Here is a 23,562-nt window from a genome sequence, read left to right on the forward strand (position 1 = left end):
GTTCTGGGTCCCAGTGGCCTTTTCTGCCACAAGCAGGCACCAAGAACCTAATATTTCAGTGTGAAAAGCAACCCCAAAAGCTAGTATCACCAATAAACCTTTGCTCTGCTTAGAAGTCTGAGAGCTGACAAATTAAAACCGAACAGCAATTATCCATATTTTTAGCATTACAATAAAGTCTTAACATTCTGTTGCCATAGAGACTGGTAGAGAATGGAGGAGTCCCACAGAGCTCTGCCCCTGAACCTCAGACCTTCTTCTCTAGACTGGTCCCTACAGAGCGAGCTGAGCTGTGCCGAGTTATGGCAGGCCCCTTGTCATAAGCCCTACAAAGCAGGTGGAAGATGATGTGTGCCTCCCCTTCCTCAGGGCAATTCCTGGAATACTCGGCATTCTGGAATTCACTGGTCCCAAGCCTGTGTTGTGCCAGAGTCCTATATGGATAACAACAGTTGAGGGGACTGACTGAGGAATAGCCGACTTCAAGCCTGGGGAGTCCCAATGTATGATACCCCAACTGCTCTGGATACTGGACTGGGAGTTCTGCCACAAAGAGAGCCACAGGTGGGCACAGAGGCTAATGGTAAAATTGGTGAACCTAGGAGGCTTCTCTGGTACTTAAACACAAGATCACAAAATACCTCTAACCAAAGGTGCAAAATGTGCTACCATCATACTGCCATCTGGTGGAAAGATAAGATCTGTCCTCGGGCACAGAGACAGCCAATTCATGAGTCCAATGACAAGGTAGGTTTGGAAATATTTAGGATGGGTGGGTGGGGAGGAAAAAAAAAAAGGAAATAGTTAAGATGAAGACATATGGAGAAGACCCACGGGGTGGAGAGTATAATGCAGATAGATGGGGGAACTTCCATCCAGGTGTGTGCCTTCCATCCACTTTAATTTCTAAGCAAGGTTAGATAAAACAAAATTAAAATAAAGGAAAAAAACACAAAAGCTTTACAAATGTTTTCTAACCCTAGAACCATTCATGGTTTTGGCTCATAAGAAGTTATTAGCATCAAACACACCAACTGACTGAGACCACACACATATGGGCAGCGGCCACAACAGTGGAGCCTGCCTTTTATACAAAGTTTATATGCATATATGCACATGTATGTGTACGTATGCACATGTATGTACACATGCATATACATATATTTTTATGTACACAGACACAAGGGTATAAAATCCAGTGAAAAGGGCTCATGTGTGCCCAGGTAGGGGACAGGAGCAGCTTTAACAGCTGGGGTTGAGCCCACAGTAGAGGCACATGGGAAATGGTAGAGAGTAGCAGCCTCCTCTCCATCCCCCCATCCTGGGCCACAGGAAGGACCTGGGAGGAAGGACAACTATACAAAGGAAGATAAAAGATAATGGAAAGGTATCCCACCTTTTGCTAAACTCCTGAAAGCCCCGCCCCTAAGACATCCAAAATGCCTGGCAGGACAGATCATTTCCACACCTCCCAGCAAGATGCTGAGCCCACAGGAGCAGTTCTGGCCCCAAGTGAGGCCTAAGGCAGGCTTCACAACATGCATGTCCTTGCCCTCTTCTGGGACCTGTACAGCAGGAAAGCCAGCACCTTCAACGTTCACCATTCCCCCCCTAGACTCCAAAGTCCTCTTGGACCAGAGGTCTTAAGGGTTTTCCTCAACAGACTGTAGGGTAAAGGTACAGGAAGAGAAGAGAGGTTAGTTCCTTCAGTTAATGCCCTATGGCCTTCCCAACAGGGGAGGAACCGGGAATCACTAAGAGGTGATTGGAAAGAGCAATGAAGGTCATCCTAGAAGACGACATACATGGAGAAACAGGTGTTCAACGCAGGTGCAGATTCTGTCCTCTTTGACTAGTGGCTTTGCTCATCAGAGTCCATTTCCAATGGCTCTGGGCAGGAGCTCTTCTTGAGTTCAAGGGTGGCCCCAGTTCCCACACAGTCAATATCCACACGCTCAGGATGGCTTGGTCCACAAAATGGAGAAGGGGCCGTGGAAGGGTAGATGTGGAGAAGGGAGTGGCAGGACCCAGAGGCACAGGGAGGCAGTGTACTGCACCACTGATTTACCTATGGCAAGGAGAAGAGGTCAGGGAAAGCTAAAGGAAAGAAAAAAACCAAAGACTAAACTGAGCCATACCCTGAGACTCACATGGTCTGAGGGGTAAAGAGGCTGGAAAGCTGGAAGCACTGGGAGGCAATTGCCTGGGAGGCGAGGTTCAAGGCTGGACTCAGAGCTACAACAGAAAGAGGTGCAAGTTAGTGAGCACAGAGCATTTCTTCTTTCCAGGCCCTAACCCCTCCCCCCTTTCCCAAGTCCAAGTCTACCAGTCAGAGCCGCAGGGTTCAGGGCCCCCAAGGGCACCGTCCCATTCAGCTGCAAGGCAGCAGCAGCCTGGGCGGCGGCGGCGGCGGCAGCTGCAGCTGGGGTAGGCAGCTGGATTCCAGAGCCTAAAAGGGAAAGGGAAGTTGGCATTAAGTCCCAACCCCTGATCTAAAATCCCACCCCCCTTCTTCACTCTGCAGAGAAACACTCTCCACCTTCTGCCAATTTGGCCATGAGCTGCAAACGTCCACCTGCTGATCCCAGATCCAGCTCCTGGTCCCCATCTGGAAAAGTGATGTCTGTGCCACCATCCAGACGCTCAGTCACATGGCCAACTCTCATAGGTCGACCAGCAAGCTCAAAGCCATTCAGCTGTTCCAGGGCCCGCCGGGCACACTCAGAGTCTGAGAACTACAAGAAACCCAGGCCGTATCAGTCACCTCCTGGGCGCGGACATGCTCTCCAAGCCCCACTACCACCGCCTAGTCAAGCTATCCCAGGAAAACTGCATGCTCATTGTGGCACAAATTCTTCTGTCCCAGGGAATGTGACCAAAGATACCCAGCCCCCAAATGATCATGTGAAAAGGACCTTTTCCAACTGACTCAATGGCAATCACTTCACTCTTCCAACTCCACTAAGAACCCAATAATGCAAGAACTCTATTATCTATAGGGTGGCCTACCCTTACAGGCTGCGGCACAAATGAGCACAGTAACGGAAGTAAGACCGTCTGAGAGCCCAGCTTCCTTTATTTCAGCCTTTAGGGCTCGTCAGTTGCAATTCTCAATCAAGAAGTAGGAATCTGGAACTCCAAAGCCCCACCATAAGAGGGAGTGCACCTTGGCATGGAGAGCAAGATGGCACCCCAGCCCTACACCTCCGCCAGTGCTGCTGATCATAGGGCTCTACTGCCCAGTGGCACCAGAGCAGCCTGCTATGGGGAAGATCCCAGTCTGCTGCTAATGTGTCAAGGATATTGACCAAAAAGGTGGCAGCACAAGGGCAAAAAGGCCTCAAAAGCTTTTCTGCATCTGAGTCACCCAGGAGTTAGAAGAGGTACTTGCCACTCTGAGCACTGGAGCTGGCTTTGTTTCCTCTGGTAGCACCTGCCCTAGGGCCTGGCACGCAGTACTGACAGTTCCTAGGCAGGCGGTGTAGGTGGCTTGCCTTCACCGGATACTTCTCTGAGGTGAGCAATGCCCCTGGTGGAACACAACCTACCTCTCCTCGGCCCTGCAGGCAACTGTGGGGGGTGTGTGTGCTGCCTGGACTGAACCTAGAAAATATCGGCTTCCATGAGACTCAGGGGCTGGCAGCCAGTCCTCAACCTGGAGTCACACAGGGCTGTAAGAACCAGTTATGGGAACTGGAAGCAATTGTGTTGGGAGTGTCAGGAAAAGGTAAAATATGGCCTCGCTCTTCTCCCTACAGTGGTCCCTGAATATAAAGATATTTCTAAATGGGAAAACTGATTTTAATGGGGGTAGGGCCAGGGCGAAAAAAAAAAAAATCCCTATTCCTGCTCCTATCATGAAAACATACCAATTTCATAAAGCATATCTACAGAAGCCCACACCTAACCTCCCTCAGGCCCCCAGCCCTGCAGCTGCAGCCTGAAGTCACTTCTATTACCCAAAGAGCAAGACGAGGCACGAGGGAGGCTGGTTGAACGCCTGGACACACCCACACCAGGGCCACTGACAGTGTGCAGGAGCAAAGCCAAGATCTCAAGCAATGCACTCATCTCAAGGGGCAGAAGGCTAGTCCAGGCTTCAGGCACCAGGGCTTATGGGTCATTTAGACAGTTCCTAAAGGAGGAGGATGAAGCTAAGCTGCAAATCAGACAAGTGGACAAACCACAATGAAATTCCAAAGTTAAAGACCAGAGACTCACCGTAATGAAACCATAACCTTTAGAACGGCCTGTATCTGAATCCTTCATCAAGACAATATTATCAATCTGTAAGAGGAGGAAAAATTATTAGCAGTTTTTGGGGGTACCCTCACCTGTGATCTTTCCTGCCAGTTCTAACTACCTCTAACTTTGGAGCCAACTAGTTCTAACTCTCCAAATCACTTTAAAAAGAGACAAAGGCCCCCTCTTTCCATAACACCTCTCCCTGCTCATCTTACTAAATCTGGACCCCGTTATCTGAGCTCCCGATGCCAGACTCATGTGCGCACTGAGCACTCTGACTGCACAGATGGAGCCTCACTTCGATGGCACGGACAATCTGCACGTTCTGGCAGGTGCGGTGGGCCAATGCTGGACAGACAGAACAAAGAGGCAGGCTTACCCTCCCTGCTTTTCCCAATTCCCTTCAGAGCTTTCTATCACTTTCTACTCACTTTGCCGAACGGCTCAAAGATGCCCCGAAGCATGTCCTCTGTGATGTTGAAGTGCAGGGAGCCCACATAGAGGCGCATTGGCCCGCTGCTGCCCTTCTGCAGGTTGTTAGCCATGGCTGCCAGTCGGTTTTTCTCAGCCTAGGCGAGAAGGAACTGATAGCTCGCATCCCAAACCTCCTCCCTCCAAACCCATTTTCTCCTGTCAGCTTCACAGCTTGCTCACCTGTGAAGCCTGGACAATGATGGGCACTCCAAGCAGCCGCTGCCCGGTCAGCCCAATGGCCAGCGGCACGGACTGGATTTCACAAAACTCCACATAGGCGATGCCCTTAGAACGACGGGAGTTCCGATCAGAGATGATTCGGACGTCACGAACCTATCCAGAGCAAGGAGAAAATCCTGAGTTGGGCATAAAAGAGGATGGACAGAAGATAGCTATACAGGGAAGACAGGTAAGGGTGGGGGAGGGTTACCTTGCCAACAGCAGAGAAAAAGTCCTCCAGGTCCCGAGGCCGAATGCGGGCAGCTAACTGCATACAGAATACCGTGCGGGCATCACGCTCCTCGGGACTCAGATTATCAATGGGCTCCCTGAAGAGCGAGTGCAATTTGGTGAGACACCCCGCTCTTGATACACGGTTACTGCTCTCCAGCTCCCCTCAAGTACCATGCATTCCTGGACTCCGGCTCAAGCGGCTTTCTAGTCAGAACTCACAGTCCCTGGAAGACCGTTCACTATCAACTCACCTGACTGGGCTCTTTTCTCTGAAATGAGGGCTCTTACTGTGTGCATACCTGCGCCTGTGGAAAAGACAATGACAAATGGAAAATCGTGTCATCCAATTTCACCCACATCAGTCCAATGCCTGGACTTCCAGCACGAGAAAGCCAGATTCCAGCACCTCATCACACAGGAATTGTCAATACCACCCTTCTGGTCCTGGGGCCTCCTGCCTGCCACAGTGGGTTGCGAGCACCCGCTGGGAGGAACCACAGCACACAAGGCCTACCCAGACTCCAACACAAACGCCACCATATGAGCAAGAGGCGATACCCAGTGGTAAGAGGCGGGCTCCTGTAGCGCACACGGTCCTCACGCCGCCGGTCACGACTGCGGGACTCACTGCTGTGCCGCCGGTCCCAGCTCCGGCTGCGGTGGCGCCGCTGCCGGTCTCGACTTCGGCTCCGACTGCTCCTCCGCCTGTGCCGGTCCCGGTCCCGACTGCGACTACAGGGGGAAGGCACTACTGAGTTTGCTAAAGGGCACCCTGGCCTCTTCTGGCCTCTGAGGATAGCTCTCCCTGCTATCTTCCCATTCGAAGACTTCTCAAAATGCAAAAGCCCCCAAAACAACTGACCTGCGCTTTCTATCCCTGCTTTTACTATGGCTCCGACTCCTCTTCTTCCTGTAAAGGAGGGAATAAATTCTCATTATCAAGAAGGTTTTCTCCTTTTCCCCAAGGAAAAGGAGTGACAGAAAGATCAGGGTAGAACGGCAATAAAAGACCAAAGAGCCCCAGGTGACCTGGCAGGCGTTCACAGCAACACCAACTTGCACACAGCCCTGAATGCTGTCAGGCATCCGAAGTGGCCATTTCCCCCCAAAGCGCAGCAAAAGCTGCTGTTTCCAAATCAGGGGTCCCCTGGCTGTTTTCTTCAACTGAAACAGAAAGATGCTAGAACAGAGCCACAAGCCTATGTTGGAATGTGAAGAGGAGAAGATCATTAAACCAAATCACTGTGATTCCCAGGACCCAGTGGAGCCATCACTAAAAATCCACATCACTAAAAATCCACCTCCCCATTCTGGCTGTTTCTCTGATGACAGACGCAACTGCTTCCTCACGCCACACTTACTTGCTCGCCTCCCCACCGGCGCTGCTCCCACTGGTGCCACTGGTGCTGGTACTGCTCACGCTGGTGGTGCTAGGGCCATCTTTTTTAACATCTTTCCTTTGCTGTTCTTCCTGAGGGGTTTGCCAGGAAGAATGTCACCAGATACAAGGTGGTAGACACACACATTCCATTGAGCAAGAGAAGAACAAAAGTGGACAGAGAAAAAAGCTTATGAAATCAAAGCTCACAATTATCTGGCCAGTTTGTGAGCACCTGGATCTCCTGACAAAGGGAATAAGAGAAGGAAGGAAGGAAACCACCCAAAAAGATCAGAGTGACAGATTATGATGTCAAAACTTTAGCTACTTGACATTTGTTGTACTGACAATCTATTTCCCAAAAGAGTGAGAAATTATTTACGTCTGAGATACACTGACTTTCTACTCTGTCACTGAGAGCTAAGAGCAAAGCACTTATTCCCAGTACGTTCTACCCCAACCTCCTCCCACTCCTCGCCCCAGCTTTGGGACCCTCTCTGCCAGCATGCCTTTGAGTACAGAAGCTGGAGAGTGGCGCTTACTAAAAAACTATGACTTCTATGACTAGCCACGATGCATAGGAAACATGCCGGGAAAGACGATTTACAAAGTGTTGAAACTTGTGATCTATAACTGCTTCTTCTTACCAACCCAATTCCAGGAGTGAGATGGGGAATATTACCTCCTCTTTTTTATAGGGCGCCTCCAGCATGGCCTCAATCACTATATCAAAGTCATCGGATGCCATAGTAGCAGATCTGAGAAGAGGACATGGATACGTAAGAACCTCATATTTTTCTACCCCTGCTGGCACCCCACATTCCCTTCCTCCTCCAAGACACAGACTTTAGAATACATACTTCTGTTTCTTGAATTCCAAAGGGATCTTCCTGGCTGTGGCTTACTCTAGGTTTATTTTTGTACATTTTAAATCTGAACTAGTTTCACTCTGTAGCTTTTAAAAAGTCAAGTATCTAGAAGGAAAATAAATATCTAGACAGAAACAAAATATAGGGGCACCTGGGTGGCTCAGTGGGTTAAGCCTCTGCCTTCAGCTCAGGTCAGGATCTCAGGGTCCTGGGATCGAGCCCCACATCGGGCTCTCTGCTCAGCAGGGAGCCTGCTTCCCCCTCTCTCTCTGCCTGCCTCCCTGCCTACTTGTGATCTCTCTGCCAAATAAATAAAATCTTTTTAAAAACTTAAAAAAAAAAAAAAAAAGAAACAAAATATAATACACACCCTGTCCTGTGAAGAGAAAATATTGGCATTCAAAATTATTATTCACTTGACAATGGACTAGGCCTCCATTCTATAGTTCAAAACTGGTTTAAACTTAAATCATAGAAATAAGCATGTATTTCCAATTAAAAAAAAAAAAGATGTAAGACTAAAAATCAGGAACGAGACAAAATAACACCAGAAAGCAAATCAGGCCTAAGCTCTTCTCCACATCCCCCACCTAAACATCAAAATTATAAGACTCAGCACTAAGCATTTCCCATATAATACCAACTAGAATTCGGGTAACTCAGAAAGATAATGATTAAGACCACCTTCACCAATTTCACCCTGAAGCCTGTCTAGAGAGGAAGGGTAATACTTCCTATCTCCTCCAAGCTTTCACACCTAGCAATCATCTTTCCCAAATCTGTCCACCAAAGTCCGGTCCAAAATAAAACCAAAAAGATGATATCAGGGATGCCTGGATGGCTCAGTCGGTTAAGCATCTGTCTTCAGCTCACGTTATGATCCCAGGGTCGTCGGACTGAGCCCCTGCTTGTCTCATTGTTCAGCAGGAAGCCTGCTTCTCCTTCCCCTCTGCCTGCTGCTCCCCCTGCTTGTGCATGCACTCAAGTTCTCTGTCAAATACATAAGTACGATCTTAAAAAAAAAAATTTAGAAAAAAACCCCCAAATATCAAACAAGATCAAAAGAATAAATAATTTAAAAAATATTGGTCTGGAATTATCAACATACAAAACATGCACGAATCTCAAAATAATTATGCTGAGTGAAAGAAAAAAGACAAAAGTATACACATACTGTGTGCTTCCATTTAAAGGAAAAAATTCTAGGAAATGTAAACTAACCTGTACTGGCAGAAAGCAGATCAGTGGTTGCCTAGGGATAACAGGAGGTGGAGAGGGCCTAGGAAGAAAGGATTACAAAAGAACAGAAGAAACTTTTGACAGTGATGGTTTCATGGGTGTTTAAACATCAAAACCCATCAAACTTTGTACCTTAATGTGTACAGCTTTACTTTATATCAATTATATCTCAATAAAGCTGACTAAAAACCAAAAACCAAAAAAACTCCAACTAATCTGAAAAACTTCTGTGGAAGGAGCTTAATCATAATCAGACTTACCATATCCACAAGAGCTTTGTCCTTTATTTTTTAATTTTTTAAAAAAATTTTTTAAAGGGGCGCCTGGGTGGCTCAGTGGGTTAAAGCCTCTGCCTTCGGCTCAGATCATGATCCCAGGGTCCTGGGATCGAGCCCCGCGTCGGACTCTCTGCTCAGCGGAGAGTCTGCTTCTCCCTCTCTTTCTCTCTGCCTGCCTCTCTGCCTACTTGTGATCTCTGTCTGTCAAATAAATAAAATAAAAAATCTTAAAAAAAAAAAAAAAATTTTTTAAAGATTTTGTTTATTTGACAGAGATCACAAGTAGGCAGAGAGGGAGGCAGAGAGAGATGGGGGGAAGCAGACTCCCCGCCAAGCAGTGAGCCCATGGACCAGGGGCTCGATCCCAGGACCCTGAGATCATGACCTGAGCCGAAGGCAGAGGCTTTAACCCAATGAGCCACTCAGGTGCCCCATCCATTTTTTTTTCTTTTTTTCTTAAGATTTTATTTATTGGGGCACCTGGGTGGCTCAGTCATTGAATGTCTGTCTTTGGCTCAGGTCATGATCCCAGAGACCTGGGATCCCCAGGTCAGTCAGGCTCCCTGCTCTCCAGGAAGCCTGCTTCTCCCTATCCCACTCCCCCTGCTTGCTGTTCCCTGACTTGCTGTGTCAAATAAATGAGTGGAAGCCATGCGCTCAATGACTGAGCCACCCAGGCAACAGCTTTTTCCTCTTCAAAGCAGCTAATGCATCATCCAATGATGCTGTCCTTGCTGTCCTCAGATTTGGTGATTTAAGAGTAAAGCAGGAGCATAAAAGTAATAACTAATATAAAATAAGTAATATAAAAATACAACTAATCACTCCTACAGTACCTAATATTCCTAGGCACTGTAGTAAGCCTGTTACAGAGACAAGGTTCTTGGAAAGAGCCAAACAAAAATTACCTGGAATCAAATTTAAGCCTTAAAATGGAAGTCAAATCAAAATCAAATAGGTTTGTCTAAGAACCAGTGAACTTGGGACGCCTGGCTGCCTCTGTTGGTAGAGCTTGCAACTCTTGATCTCAGGGTTGTGCCTTCCAACCCCATGTTGAGTGTACAAAATTACTTAAAAATAAAATCTTAAAATAAAAAAAGTAAACTCAATCTCTTATTATAATAACATTGTACACTTTTTTTTTTTTTAAGATTTTATTTATTTATTTGTAAGAGAGAGAGAGACAGCGAGTACAGGCAGACAGAGTGGAAGGCAGAGTCAGAGGGAGAAGCAGGCTCCCTGCGGAGCAAGGAGCCCGATGTGGGACTCGATCCCAGGACGCTGGGATCATGACCTGAGCCGAAGGCAGCTGCTCAACCAACTGAGCCACCCAGGCGTCCCAACATTGTACACTTTTAACAAATATTTTTTTAGGGGCGCCTGCGTGGCTTAGTCGTTAGGTGTCTACCTTCGGCTCAGGTCCTGATTCTGGAGTCCTGGGATCGAGCCCTGATTCTGGAGTCCTGGGATCGAGCCCTGATTCTGGAGTCCTGGGATCGAGCCCTGCATCCAGCTCCCTGCCTGAAAGGAAGCGTGCTTCTCCCTCTCCCACTTCCCCTGCTTGTGTTCCCTCTCTCGCTGTGTCTCTCTGTCAAATAAATGAAAAAAATCTTAAAAAAATAAAAATATATTTCAAAAATATTTTTTTTTAAAGATTTTATTTATTTATTTGACAGACAGAGATCACAAGTAGGCAGAGAGGCAGGAAGAGAGAGAGAGAGAGAGAGGGAAGCAGGCTTCCTGCGGAGCAGGGAGCCCGACGCGGGGCTCGATCCCAGGACCCTGAGATCATGACCCGAGCCGAAGGCAGCAGCCCAAACCACTGAGCCACCCAGGCGCCCCCAAAAAATTTTTTTAAAAATAAAGTTTATTTATTTGACAAACAGCGAAAGAGGGAACACAAGCAGGGGAATGGGGATTAATAGGCCTCCCATTGAGCAGGGAGCCTGATGTGAGGCTTGATCCCAGAACCCTGGGATCACAACCTGAGCCAAACAAAGGCAGATGCTCAACAACTGAGCTACCCAGGAGCCCCACTGACACAGTACATTCATTTAACAATCGAAGGTAATACATGCTATAAGCAGCTATCAGGTCCAATGCACAGTGAAAAAACTAAGGTTTTGTCAACAGCCCAGAATCACAAAACTTTTAAATGGAGTAGCTGACTCTTGATTAAGGTCTCCTGACCCAAAGTCTAATGTCTTATCCATTCTATCTTCTTCTGTACTTTATAAGTCTCTCGTACTTTATACCTCAGCCTTAAAAGAAATTTTAAAAAGAAGAGCACACAGCATGATCTAGTTTTTGTTTTTTTTTTAAATTTTGTTTTTAAGTAATCTCTACCTCCACTGTAGTACTCGAATTTAACAACCCCTGAGATCAAGCGTCTCATGCTCTACCCACTGAGTCAGCTACGCACCCCAAGATGTTTTATTTTTTATTTTTATTTTTCAAAGATTTTTATTTATTTGACAGAGAGAGAAAGAGTGAGAGCACAAGCTGGGAGAGAGAGGGAAAGGGCGAAGCAGGCTCCCCACTTGCAGAACTCGATCCCAAAACCCCAGGACCATGACATGAGCTGAAGGCAGCTGCTTAACTGACTGGGGCTTAAGCCGACTCAGGTGCCCCCCAAGATGTCTCCTTTAAAATACGTGCTCATCTAAGGAATTACTATTCTGAAACGTTTATCAAAAGCATTAGTCCCATTAGTCACACCTTACTGTGTGGCTTCCAGATAGAAAAAATATCTTTTGGACTTCAAACTTCAAAATATCAGGAACCGAGCTCATTGTAACACATACTATTTAACCGACTGTGGAAAACTGCTTCTTAAAAATAAAACGTTCCAATCTATCATTTCTGTTCTTACCAGTCATTTTTCCCTGCCAAGTCTATACAAGTTTTCTAAATGTCATACAGCTCCTCTTTATTTTTTTAAATCTGCTTTTTCCTCCCCAATGAAATGCTTCTGATTTCAACAACTGCTCTTTGTTGACTGCTAGTACAGAGTAGCAGTAATTCAACACATGCACAAAAACTTTCACTCAAGTTGACAAATGAGCCACCACTTACAAAGTAAAGTTTTCATGCAGGTACTCAGAAATGAATGAAATCTATTTAAGCACAGACATACAGAACATAAGCATATTTTAAAACTTGAAACCTCACTCGGTTTGGTGTATCTCTTCAAGTGTCCTAGAAGCAGTAAAGTCTCACCCACTGCATTTTCAGATTGGTAGTTTTCACTCTTCCCATGTACTAAATTAAGGGTCAAAGTCCATCAACCCCATCCACTAAAAAACCACAGTGCCTTCTTCCATCCCTGCTCCAAAAACTGCATGAGGGGTGCATGCAAGTGTCTGGACTTTGTCACAGCACAGTCAAGAACCCCAACAACCGCTTAGGCCTCACTGCTGAAGGGACAAAGGAGAGTCAAGAACCGAGGTCAGCTCAGTTCAGGCAAAATTCACCACATGCAGAGACCCATGTGGTGATGGGACCAGTCACAGAACTGGGCAAAAAAACCTTCAAACTGAAGGCAATTTAATCAAGAACAAGAACAATGAGAAAGATAAAATACATTCCCACGCTGTGCAATAAGCCAAGGCTACACTTTAAAAAAAATGGTCCTGTAAGTAACCGATTCGCATCGTCCCTGCGAGGGCCAGTGTCCCAATGCTAAAACCTCATATGTGGCCTCACTGTACTCCTGTATCGCCATGGAACGGGTGGTTTAAAAAAAAAAAAAAAGGAACCAGGGAAAACCCCAGAGGCCAACACAATGAACACGAGTCTTCCAGAGCCTAATGACTGAGAAATAAGTCTCAGTTCCCTAACCCCTGTCGGAGTGCTGGCACTAAGTGCTAAAATCCCACCCTGCGAGCCCTCTCATAACGGGCTGAGTCAATGCTCCCCCCTATCCCCGCCCCAGTACGGGCGACCCTAAACGTCAGGGCTGCGGGGACCTGGAAAGAGATCAGTCACTAGGATCCTTGAGACAGCATCTTCACCTTTAAGAGACAGAGCAAAGAGAGTGCCGATCCCTAAAGTCATGCCAGCGGTCTACATTAAGGAAGAGTACACTTTCACACCAAAGTAAACAACAATATTGTCTCAAAAGTTTGCCTGGTTCTGCTCTTGACGCCATTTTCTGCCTGTGACGTCAGGGGGAGGCGCCGTGCGGCAACGTCACGCATAGGTGACGTCGCGGGACGACCGGGTTTCGGGGTTTCTCACCAGTTCCGGGTCCCCACAGGGGGGGTCCCGGATTCCGCCGTTCCTTTGGGTGTGTTGGGGGCTCGAAGCACGGCTGTTTTCCAGAGTCTCAGCAGTAAAACAAGCACTACCGTCAGAGCCACTCGTCTTCCCGCAAAATGGCGGCAGCTCTGCCGTCTTCCAGAACTTTCCCCAATCTGCGCAGGCGCCGAAACATTCAGGTGGTGGAACTAATCTCACTGGTTTCGCGGCAACAGTCCAAAGTACAGATTTTCATTGGCCGAAACCCTAGCATGGGTGGAGCCAAACTCAAATGTTTCTTAGCAACCACCAAGTTCCCACGGATTGGCTAACCTTTCCGGGAGTGGAAACGTCCTAGGGCAGCCGCCCATCGCTCTCTCATTGGTTAGATGACACGCGGAAGGCGGAGAACGCGGGCAAAGAACAAACGAGGACTCTCCAGCCCGACTCCCGGCTCCAGGTGTCTAGGCCACCGCCGTGGGCGGAGCCAGCGAGGAGGTAGTTGACTTCTTTGCTACACTCTACTCCTGATTTCCTAAGAGTCACGGGCCCTGCTTAGCGGCGACAGCTTCGGAATAAGCAGCTGCCTTTGTCTCATGTCAGGAAGGAGGCTGGACCAGACATCCCCATTCTGAGCGGGCTGTCGACACAACCTTCCTGTCTCCTGCCCTCTGTGCTTGGGCTCCAGGAAACACAAGTCTTGCCACATATTTTGCACTCTAATGGTTATTGCCTGGTTCCACAGCCACACACCTCCCATTGCAAAAGTAAAGTTGGACGTTTCTTCGGTGACTCTTTGGGTGCAGCAATACTCAGCCCACTACCCAGAAAGAGAAGAAACTGATGTCCACTCTCAAATTCCAACAGCTTCCAGAATTCCCATACTTTAGTTTTCCCATCTATTAGCTGCCAGAAACGTAGCTGGTTAGAACATCAAGAGCCAGGAATCTGTGTTCCAGTCTCCCATCTGAATACTAACATGACATCTTTGTGTCAGTTTCAAATTCCTTCTCTGTTAAAATGGAGAAATAGGACTCATGACTTCAAACTCTAACCATGTGACTTTTTAAAAATTTGACCCAGAGAGGCAAGTAGGCAGAGAGGCAGGCAGAGAAGAGAGGGAAGCAGGCTCCCTGCTGAGCAGAGAGCCTGATGTGGGGTTCAATCCCAGGACCCTGAGATCATGACCTGAGCCGAAGGCAGAGGCTTTAACCCACTGAGCCACCCAGATGCCCCTAACCATGTGACTTTATTCAAACAAAACAGGTGGCTTCTTGCTGGTGATACCTGCATGGCTTCCAGCTTCCCTCTCAAGAGCTAGCTATCAGTGCAGTGGCTCAGCAAAGTGGAAGGGGAGTGGGCTTCACTCACTACTCCCATCTTTCTCCACTGGGGCAATCTCTTCTCCCCAGAGAAAAGCCTAATCACCAATCTTAATGGACAAGACCTCTTTGCAGCTGGTCAGAAAAACCTACACCCAGGAGTCCCAAGAGTGATCATTAAACTTCCTAAATAGGAAACAAAGTGAGGGCCCTTTGGGTCTTGGATAAAGGCATAGATTTGAAAACACATAGGTTTAAGTAGGGTATGGGAAAGCAGAGGCACGGGGCAGCAGGGCTGGAGCGGGAAAAGCTGTAACTTCACTTTATTTGTATTTCCTCCCACAAAACCATCATAATAGGAACAGAGATGGGCAGGGAAAGGGCTGAAAATGTGTTCAATCTGCATATTCTCAGGGAGCACTTGAGGCGCAGCACCTGTTGGAACAGCTTCAGATCCAGCACTAATTCCTCCCACCCTCGCTTGAAGTCTTCAGCTTGGTGGCTTGAGCCCTGCAATTAATTCTCATCCTTTGCCCGCCTTGATGGAAGGCAGGAAAGCCGACTGAAATGCTCCACTCTGATGGACAGATGTACTGTACTTTCTGTGCCACAGGAGCAGAACTTGAAGCTGCTTCCAAGGCTCTGGAACACTTGCAGCAGGGCTAGAGGCCAATGGTGTATGAGCGGCCTGTGGGATTGTGAATAGCAGAACAGACTGGTGCTGTCACAGCCCACTCATACCACACCTTCTTGGAATTGCTGCATCGCCAAAAACGCACGCAGATGGTCTGGCCTTCACGTACCGTAATGGGCTGCTGCAAGAAGAAAGACAGGGAGGTTCAGAGTAGAGCTGATGAACTCTATGTGGCAATGTACTGCTGAGCTGAGCATGGAAAGAAAAGGATAAAGTGTGACATTCCAACCCTCATTAGTTTATTTGAAGTCTTTCAGAATGAATAATCAGAACTGAACCATCAGACACTGAACAGATCATCGAAAGTGTGATGAGTGCCGTGAACAGGCAGAGAACATGCACTATAAGAGCACCTAGGAGAGGGAGCGCGCACCTAGTCCCAGTGGTCCCGGAAAGTTATTGGACAAGAGGAATGTTTAAGGAGACCTGGAAGATAAGTATGCTGGGTGAAAAGGTGAACAAAGAACTTTCCAGAAAGAAGAAAAGTGTGAATGCCTGAAGCAGGAAAAAAGGGTACTAGAATCATGACGAGCACTGAGTAATGTACAGATTTGTTGAATCATTATGTTGTACATCTGAAACTAATGTAATCCTGTTAATTATATTTCAGTTAAAAAAAAAGATCCATAGGGCTGACGGCAATATAATCAAGGGGACGGCAGCTGAAAAAACCACCTAAAACTAGATCACACCAAGTCTTACAATGTTAAATCTTTATCCTGAGGGCAGTAGGAAGTCATTGAAGGGTTGGGTTTTGTTTTTGTTTTTGTTTTTTTAAGATGTATTTATTTGAGAGAAAGAGAGCTTGTGTGCACAAGCAGAGGGGTAGGAAGAGGGAGAAAGAATCCCAAGTAGAATCCATGCTTAGCGTGGAGCCCAACACCCATGATGGGCTCAACCTCAGGACCCCAAAATCACAACCTGAGCCGAAAGCAAGAGTCAGACACTTAACTGCACCACCCAGGCAGCCTGAAGTTGTTGAAGGGTTTTAAGCAGGACAGAGACATGATCAGATTTGGGTTTTTAAAAAGATGATTCTTGCTTAAGGTAGAGACTAGACAGAAGAGTAGACAGAGGAGATGTGGGGAAGCCAAGCAGAAGGCACTGAAGATATCTCAAGACCTACAACAGGGCTCCAGGAGCATGTGGGAGCAGCAGAACATGGGTCACAGTCAAGCATCATTCTGAGAGTAGGGAAGGGGCAGAATACCAATGGCAAAAGTTACTTCCTTAACCCACTGAGTGTAGAAGGTGATTCCTACCTTAATGGGGAAAAGGATGGGAAACCACGAGAACATCCCAGGAGAGTGAGTCTCTGGACGGATACCTATGTGAAAAAGAAATGAAAAAATTGTGGTCTCTGTGAGTCTCCTTTTTGCCTTGATTGAGGGGAATGTCTTTTGTGAACAGAAAAATAAGTAATCAAAGACCCACATGCACAGATGTCCTGGGCTCCCTGTGACTCTAAGTGAAGCATGTACATAAGCTGCCCAGGTAACATACTTCTACCCTGACACCCACTACCCCAGACACTCACTCAGGGTGATGTCCTGATAAAGCACAGTCTCAAAGTAGCCTGCAAAACCATGAAGTACTGTGTTCACCTCCACGGGAAACTCCAAGGTGCAGTAGCGGTTGTTGTCAATCATGGGATCTGTTAGGGAAGAGTTGTGTGGATGACAAGGAACCAGAAGTTCTAGATAACTTGGTCAAGAACAAGGGAAACTTAGAGCAGATCCGGGATAGCAAGAAACCAGAAGGTAAGCTCTTACCCATTCAGTCAGAGGACAGTCACAAAGGAACCCACCTCTGTTGGGATGGCTGAAGGTGAAACAGGGCTGGGGCGCAGACAGCTGGTGGAAGTTGTGTAGCCGCACCACGTAAGGCATCTCAAATTGGGCCTATCCCAAGAGACCAAGCAAGAGGTAGAGCAGATAGGCAAAACACACCACTCTCCCAGGTAAAGAAGCCTGAGCCTCCCAGACACAGAAAAAGATAAAAACATTTTCACTTCAACCACTCTCCCACATCCCCATCTCCTTCACCTCTTCACCTTCTCCAGTGGAAGAAAATAGTTGATGTTAATATAGGGAAGAAAAAAAAAAAAAGAGGACTAAAGAAAATAGAGCTCTCCAGAAGAGAGTGGCTTTTTACCTCAGGGTCTCGGTCCTTTTCCCGACAGGCTCGGACCTCATTGTACAGCTTGGAGGAGGAGATGGGAGCCAGAAAGGAGGTGTACTCCCCAGGGATGCTCACGCCATCATCTGCAGAGCAGGAGGGTCATATAAGTTCCCAAGGGATGAAAATGGTGTCCGACTGAAAGTTCAAACCTCCCACATCAAAACTGGCCAAAAGCACCTTGACCTCAGGGTCCTGAGTTCAAGCCCCGCATTGGGGCCTACTTAAAATTTAAAAAAACAAAACAGACCCAGGCGGCTCCATGTCAACACATTCCCAGGCCAACCTACTCCCCAACTCCTGTCTTAAGAGATGCTACTTCTAGGTAAGAACTCAAGATATTCTAATCTAGTGGTTCTTCTGTGAGTCAATAAAAGTCCTTGAGATCTGTATGAAAGCTAAGCCCAAGGTACATTTCATGTCAGTACTGGGAGATATTGCTGAGGTTCAGAAAGATTGCTCTATTTGCTAAGGGCACTGACCCACATCCAACCCATCTTCCCTTAAACCTTTATTTTTAAATTTATCTATTTATTTATTTAAAGATTTTGTTTATATATTTGATAGACAGAGATTACAAATAGGCGGAGAGGCAGGCAGAGAGAGAGGAGGAAGCAGGTTCCCCACTGAGCAGAGAGCCCGATGCAGGGCTCAATCCCAGGACCCTGAGATCATGACATGAGCCGAAGGCAGAGGCTTTAACCCACTGAGCCACCCAGGCGCCCCTCCCCTAAACCTTGTAACCTCCTCTGTGGCTGCTGCCCTATACCACCCCCACACACACACTCCCCCTCCACAACCTGCCACAGCCTTCCTAGCTGATAATCCATTCTCCCTACTCAGTACATCTCAGCCTGGAGGCACCTTTTAGGAAGTGTTGGGCTCCATCTAGGCACTCAGGTGACAGTTCATTGTCAGCGAAGGAGCCTAGAAGCTCACTGACGATGATGTCTGCTTTCTCTGGAGCCACCCATTCCCGCATGTCTGATGAAACTACTGTCACCTGGCTTCCCCATTCTTCAAACTGCCAGTTCTCTAGCCTAAGATAAAGATAATGTGAGTGAGGACTCTGAAAAGAAAAACTGGCACACAAACTTCCCAGCAAGGAGGTCGCTACTTACGTCACCACGGCATTTGGGTTCTTCTCCACAGCGTACAGCTTTATCCGCCGGTCAGCCTGCTTGGCTGCCCGCAGGGAAGCGTTCACCAGCGGACCCCGGCCTGCTCCCAGCACCATTAGCACCCTAAGAAAGGGGAAGGGTCAAACTGACTTGGCAGATGAAGAAGTAGGTATGCAAATCTTTGGGATTATGGGGAGAAGCACTCACTGGACATTGGTATCCTTCTCTTCATCTGGCACTCGATCTAACAGACATTTATAGATGGCCTGGGCAAGGAGGGAGAGAAGAATTCATGACTATAATCCCATCTTCACCCAGGTCAACCCAGCCCTATACTTGACCCGGACCCAAACTATACCTGCTGATACTGAGAGTATTTGATGGGGTCCTTTTCAAACACTTCATATGTCTGAGATTCCAGATTGTCCATCAGTGGCTGATGAATGAGAGGAAAAAGGCAAAGTGAGGCAGCCCGCTTCTGGCAGGGACACTGTGCCAGAACACCAAAAACTTTCACTGCCTCCTGAGCTTTGGTAGGATTTTAGGGCACCTACTGCCAGATACATTTTCCCCATGGCTCTTTCCTCTCAGCGCACTCCAGACTCACCTGGAGTGGGGACTGCAGATAGTCTTCATAGCCCTTGGCAAAGAGTTCATAGGCATTGGGTGGAGGGCGGTTCTGACTCAAGTATTCCAGGTACTGGAGGTAAGAGCAGAACTCCTTCTCTGAGTGGTGATTGGTGCCTGTGATGATGAACTGCACTTCCAGCTGTGAGAGAGGGCAGACAATCAGACACAGTCCTCGAACCAACCTTCTGGGATACTGTTATGGGTTATGGCCAGAGAACCCTAGTATAAGGCCTGGACCGGCAGTCTTCCAGTTCAACAAATCCCCCCAGGTATCAACAAAACAGCATGAGGCTTCAGTAAACTCATAAAGCCCTTCTATGTCCCTCCTATGTCATGTAAGCATCATCATGGCTCAAATAGCCCTGTGGAGCCTCGCTGTAACATCTTAAATGAAACCCTCTATAAAGTTCTCATGAGATCTAGTTCCTTTTGAAATGTTTCTGGGACTCCTACTGCCATTTGCCTCTTTGTTCTCAAGACCTCCAACTTTGCTGAAATTGCTCTCCAGAAACCAGAGAGGAAGACAATCAGTCCCACCGGGAAAAAAACATCACATACATATGAGTAAGGCAAGAGGATTAGCTAGAGTACCTCTGAAACCCTTTTACCACCCACCTTGAGGAGCCGGAAGATCAGCCTCTGGTGCATCTTAGAAAGAACAGGAAATCCCTTCTTATTGGTCAGGAAAATGCTGGTGGGGAGAATAGCTGCTTTGATGGGCTCCCCAAGCCAACGATCAATGACATGATTAGATGGGAGGTCAGCCCCAATTTCAAGAGCTATGAAAAGATAAAGACCACTTACCAACTGCTAGGCAAGACAGCTTTCCTTTGTGCTTTTTTCTGCAAGATCTGTTGACTACCTAAGAGCAAGGCAGACTGAGGCAGAGTAGCAAAACTGCCCAGCAGCCAAGTATACATGAAACTCCTGATTTTTTTTTTTTAACTGTATCCAGCTTCACTAAAGATACTTTTCATGAACAATCATGGTTATTTCAGGCAGGACATGGGCAGACAATCCTCAACAGTATACAACTACTTTCAAACTCTCTTCCTCAGTGGACTACCAAAATCAGAGAGCTACAGTAAAACCCAAAGATGTGATGCTCTGAACAGGGAAAGTTTAGAGTGTGGGTTGACGGTTCACATTTAGCATGTTGTTTCACAACTTTTCAAAGCGGACCCTGACTTTCAAGAAATTAAATGAAAATGGCAGAATTTTCAATCTGAAGATCCACAAGCTAAAAAAGAGGAACTCTTTTGAGGGATGCCACCTCCGTGGTGACAATCCAATGTCCATATTGTTTGACATACTAGGAATAATGTTTTGGGGTCAGGTTCCAACAGGTCCCTGGGTTAAGGGAGTCAAGTCTATATTGAAGGCATAGAGGGGAAAAGAGGATGTAAAAAATGAACTTTAGTTTTTCCCCACCACAAGGCATCTGTGCCAAGGTGGCTAATGTGTATCAACATCAAGTAATCCCTCCTCTGGGGCACCTGGTGGCATGTTAAGCGTCTGCCTTCGGCTCATGATCCCAGGGTCCTGGGATCGAGTCCTGCCTTGGGCTCCGTGCTTCATGGGAAGCCTGTTCTCCCTCTCCCACTCCCCAGCTTGTGTTCCCTCTCTCACTATGTTTCTGTCAAAAAATAAATAAAATCCTAAAAAAAAAAAAAAAAAAGGAATCCCTTCTCCTGGGAACCAAGAGGAAGCTTCTCAAAACTAGAAGGGAAGGTGTTCCCCCTCCCCATGCCACTCCCCCAGTATTAATCTAGCTTTGGAGATATTCTATTAGTGACATATGCCCTTCCTCCAAAACAACAATGAAGTGTTCTGTGTGCTAACAATATAACTTTAAAAAAGAGTAAAACAAAATTCTGCATTTTTTATAAAAATTGATAAAAAGCAGTATTTCAAACTGTAAAGTCACCAGAAGTACACAGCTATCAAAAATGCACACACTCCACTTGGCACCTCTGAAACTCCTGATTCTTATTCACAGGTCAGAGAAGGGAAACCTACCCAAGACCCTGGTAGACTTACCCACCGCAATCCTTTTGCTATAGTCACACAAGGTCCGGAAGTTGTGCCACCTGTCCAGGGTCAAGTACACAAAAATACAGTCAAATATATATGGCCCACTAATCACCATAGCTGGAGGAGACTACCCTACAGGCTCTACCCTGTACTTCCCCTCCCCCTCCCCTCTGCCCTGGAACAGCAGCAAAAGGAGACATACCACATCCATGTCTTCTCCTCTCCACTATATTCCTCTGTATGTGTACTCGGTGCATTCTCAATGATATCATCTCTCAGGTCCTCTGGAGCCACCAAGGGTACCCGCATCCAGAACTGCACATGAACAAATACCCTTAGTTCTAAGTACCCTTAGATCTCCATTTTGAATTCATGGGGTCCAGAATGCTTCCTTCAATTATCTTGATCCAGATCTCAAGTTAATCCTTTTATATGTTTTTCCCAACTTGTGATTATATGTACCCATACTCATACCTTGTATATATCCTTATGTAAGTATCTGTCCTGTTCTTAATTGCAACTATAAGTTTCTAGAAATAATTGCACATTCTGTATGTTTTCTATCCCTCTGCTTACTACTTTTAGATGGTGGTAGGCAGTACTGACATTTCAGTTCTGCCAAATGTACCCTTTACTGAATGGCTAGGAACAAGAAGGTACGTAGCACAGCCTGACTACCATAATATGCAGCAGGAAATGAGGTTCTCAGCCATACCATGGATGAGTGATGGCCAGTATGGATGTGGTTGGTTAAAACCCTGGCCAAGTTTGTGTTATCTTCCTGATTTAGGGGCAGCAGGAAAGCTGGAAGGCCCAAATATGCCCCAAAATTCAGCTCCTGTAACATGGCCTGGAATGGAGAACAAGAGGAAAAGGTTAAGAGCTAGCAACCCAAATAACTTTGACTGCATTATATTAGATAGTATTACTAAGTTGTGGGAGGAAAAAAAAGGCTCTCTGCACCCAGCCGGGTTAAGAACTTGATATCTAGAAAAGATCCAGTGGAGAGGTCAAACAGTCTTACCGCCTCAGAGTTCCTGCGAATCTTCTCCACTTTTGAGTCTGGCCGAATCCATGGGGAAAGCTTTCCCACAATTAGCGTATTCCAGTCTGCACTCCCCCCATCCAAGAAAGACAAAGACTAAATGAGGTTCAGCACTTGCTCAATTTCTATTTCTTAACAGGAAATAGAGAGAGTAGAGTTGAAAGACAAAGACTTTTTCTATCAGAGATGTGGGATAGCCTGATGCAGAATAAACTAAGGCTTTTTAAGCAGGTAAGCAAGAAGAAAACAAGTTATCTATGTCCCAGAACTAATCAATATGTCCAAGTCAGGAAAGGAGGAGAATAAGGGCACTGTTAGAGCAGTTGTTACTGCCTCTAATAATTAAGGGGCATATGGGATGGTCCCTACCCCTTCCTGACAGCAGTAGGTCTGATCGTGTCTGGGGGCCCGGCCGATTCTTAGCAGGTTCCTGAGTGAACTCCCTCTTGAAACGCGGGTGGAAGACAGGCATGCAGAGGAAATCAAACCTACAACCGCGACAGACCCAGAATCGTCATGTAAAGAGAGTAGCAGTGCCCAAAAAATCCAAGCAACTGGATTAGGCTATCTCAATTCTGCACAACCCTTTTAGCCACCATCAGTCACCCGACTGGACTACTAAATTCAGCCCACCTTGGTGCCTATCACTTCCGCTGCACTGTGCCTCACTTTCTTCCCACAACATAGGCATGGAAAAGGAGAAAAGATAAAAGCCACGCCAAGTGGATTTTCTACTCTGCTGTCTTGGGTTTTCCAAGACTGTCACATCCAGATTTGCCCCAGTACCGCCCATGCCTTCCCCCTCAAGGTTTATTTCTTCTCTTCCTAACCCTCTAACACTCCCCCGACTCGGAGACTATAATCCCGCACTCCGGGGCCCTGGCGGTCTGTAGTCCCCTTTTTGAGTTTACCTGACAACTCCCCTGACTTTGGGGCTCAGTGACCATATGCCCCAGCAAGTTTTTGTTTGGTTGGTTTTTGTTTTTCTTTTTTTCCCACACTCCAGGCTCTAAGGCTTCTCGATCCTCCCCCAAGGAGTAATGGTTTCTCCCGCCCTAATCTTACTCACTCCGACCCCCTAACCCCTGCCTCTTGAGGATGACTAGTCTGACCCTCTTCGACCCCGAGTTCGGAGCCCGCATTCCGCTTGCGGAGGTCTGGGCCCTCACCCCTGCTTGGCCACAGCCCCCAAAGTGTCAGCTATTTCGGGGACGCAGTTCAGGTCCCGCCCGCTGGACACGCGGCTCCCACCAGCACCTCCGACCGCCATCGCCGCCATCTTTTCCCTCGCGCTGTCCACGCCGGGATTCCTTGCTATTAGCAGCCAATCACAAAGCCAGAAAAAAGCCCCCGGAAGGCGGGA

At 47.2% G+C, this 23,562-nt stretch overlaps 2 protein-coding genes across 4 annotated transcripts; both read right to left on the minus strand.

Moving 5' to 3' along the window:
* Window positions 1-874: 874 nt before the first annotated feature.
* On the minus strand, window positions 875-13,366 carry RBM23 (RNA binding motif protein 23). 2 transcript variants are annotated; one of them, XM_059181624.1, is made up of 14 exons: window positions 13,176-13,366; window positions 7,233-7,308; window positions 6,534-6,643; window positions 6,035-6,082; window positions 5,731-5,904; window positions 5,424-5,477; window positions 5,150-5,267; window positions 4,900-5,052; window positions 4,677-4,814; window positions 4,222-4,287; window positions 2,540-2,735; window positions 2,327-2,449; window positions 2,151-2,235; window positions 875-2,068 (listed from the first exon to the last, which is right to left on the minus strand). In XM_059181624.1, the coding sequence occupies exons 2-14, from the start codon at window positions 7,296-7,298 to the stop codon at window positions 2,065-2,067; spliced, it is 1,335 nt and encodes a 444-aa protein (XP_059037607.1). In that variant the 5' UTR covers window positions 7,299-7,308; window positions 13,176-13,366; the 3' UTR covers window positions 875-2,064. The 2 variants fall into 2 exon arrangements, with proteins under 2 accessions (XP_059037607.1, XP_059037608.1); XM_059181625.1 differs by lacking the exon at window positions 875-2,068 and having other exon boundaries at window positions 2,147-2,235.
* A 1,427-nt stretch (window positions 13,367-14,793) lies between these two features.
* PRMT5 (protein arginine methyltransferase 5) lies at window positions 14,794-23,523 on the minus strand. Of its 2 annotated transcripts, XM_059181618.1 has the most exons (17): window positions 23,369-23,523; window positions 22,569-22,687; window positions 22,179-22,264; window positions 21,870-22,004; window positions 21,357-21,469; window positions 21,161-21,210; window positions 19,736-19,899; window positions 19,098-19,259; window positions 18,849-18,926; window positions 18,698-18,756; window positions 18,491-18,613; window positions 18,234-18,409; window positions 17,346-17,455; window positions 16,999-17,092; window positions 16,729-16,845; window positions 16,454-16,518; window positions 14,794-15,312 (listed from the first exon to the last, which is right to left on the minus strand). In XM_059181618.1, the coding sequence occupies exons 1-17, from the start codon at window positions 23,476-23,478 to the stop codon at window positions 15,160-15,162; spliced, it is 1,914 nt and encodes a 637-aa protein (XP_059037601.1). In that variant the 5' UTR covers window positions 23,479-23,523; the 3' UTR covers window positions 14,794-15,159. The 2 variants fall into 2 exon arrangements, with proteins under 2 accessions (XP_059037601.1, XP_059037602.1); XM_059181619.1 differs by lacking the exon at window positions 22,569-22,687 and having other exon boundaries at window positions 23,369-23,513.
* Between the last annotated feature and the right edge of the window lie 39 nt (window positions 23,524-23,562).

Source organism: Mustela lutreola, chromosome 7 (assembly GCF_030435805.1).
Source record: "Mustela lutreola isolate mMusLut2 chromosome 7, mMusLut2.pri, whole genome shotgun sequence".
In the NCBI taxonomy this organism is placed as follows: Eukaryota; Metazoa; Chordata; class Mammalia; order Carnivora; family Mustelidae; genus Mustela; species Mustela lutreola.

What these genes read in the sequence shown, in the direction of transcription:
- PRMT5 (XM_059181618.1), bottom strand. Translation starts at nt 23,478, where the DNA reads ATGGCGGCGATGGCGGTCGGAGGTGCTGGTGGGAGCCGCGTGTCCAGC. An exon ending in TTCGCAGGAACTCTGAGGCG is followed by an intron (nt 22,005 to 22,178) that starts GTAAGACTGTTT and finishes TCTCCATTCCAG; the next exon opens with GCCATGTTACAGGAGCTGAA. An exon ending in CTGGCCATCACTCATCCATG is followed by an intron (nt 21,470 to 21,869) that starts GTATGGCTGAGA and finishes GTTCATGTGCAG; the next exon opens with TTCTGGATGCGGGTACCCTT.
- RBM23 (XM_059181624.1), bottom strand. Translation starts at nt 7,298, where the DNA reads ATGGCATCCGATGACTTTGATATAGTGATTGAGGCCATGCTGGAGGCG. An exon ending in CGCCCTATAAAAAAGAGGAG is followed by an intron (nt 6,644 to 7,232) that starts GTAATATTCCCC and finishes CAAACCCCTCAG; the next exon opens with GAAGAACAGCAAAGGAAAGA. An exon ending in GCCGGTGGGGAGGCGAGCAA is followed by an intron (nt 6,083 to 6,533) that starts GTAAGTGTGGCG and finishes CCTCCTTTACAG; the next exon opens with GAAGAAGAGGAGTCGGAGCC.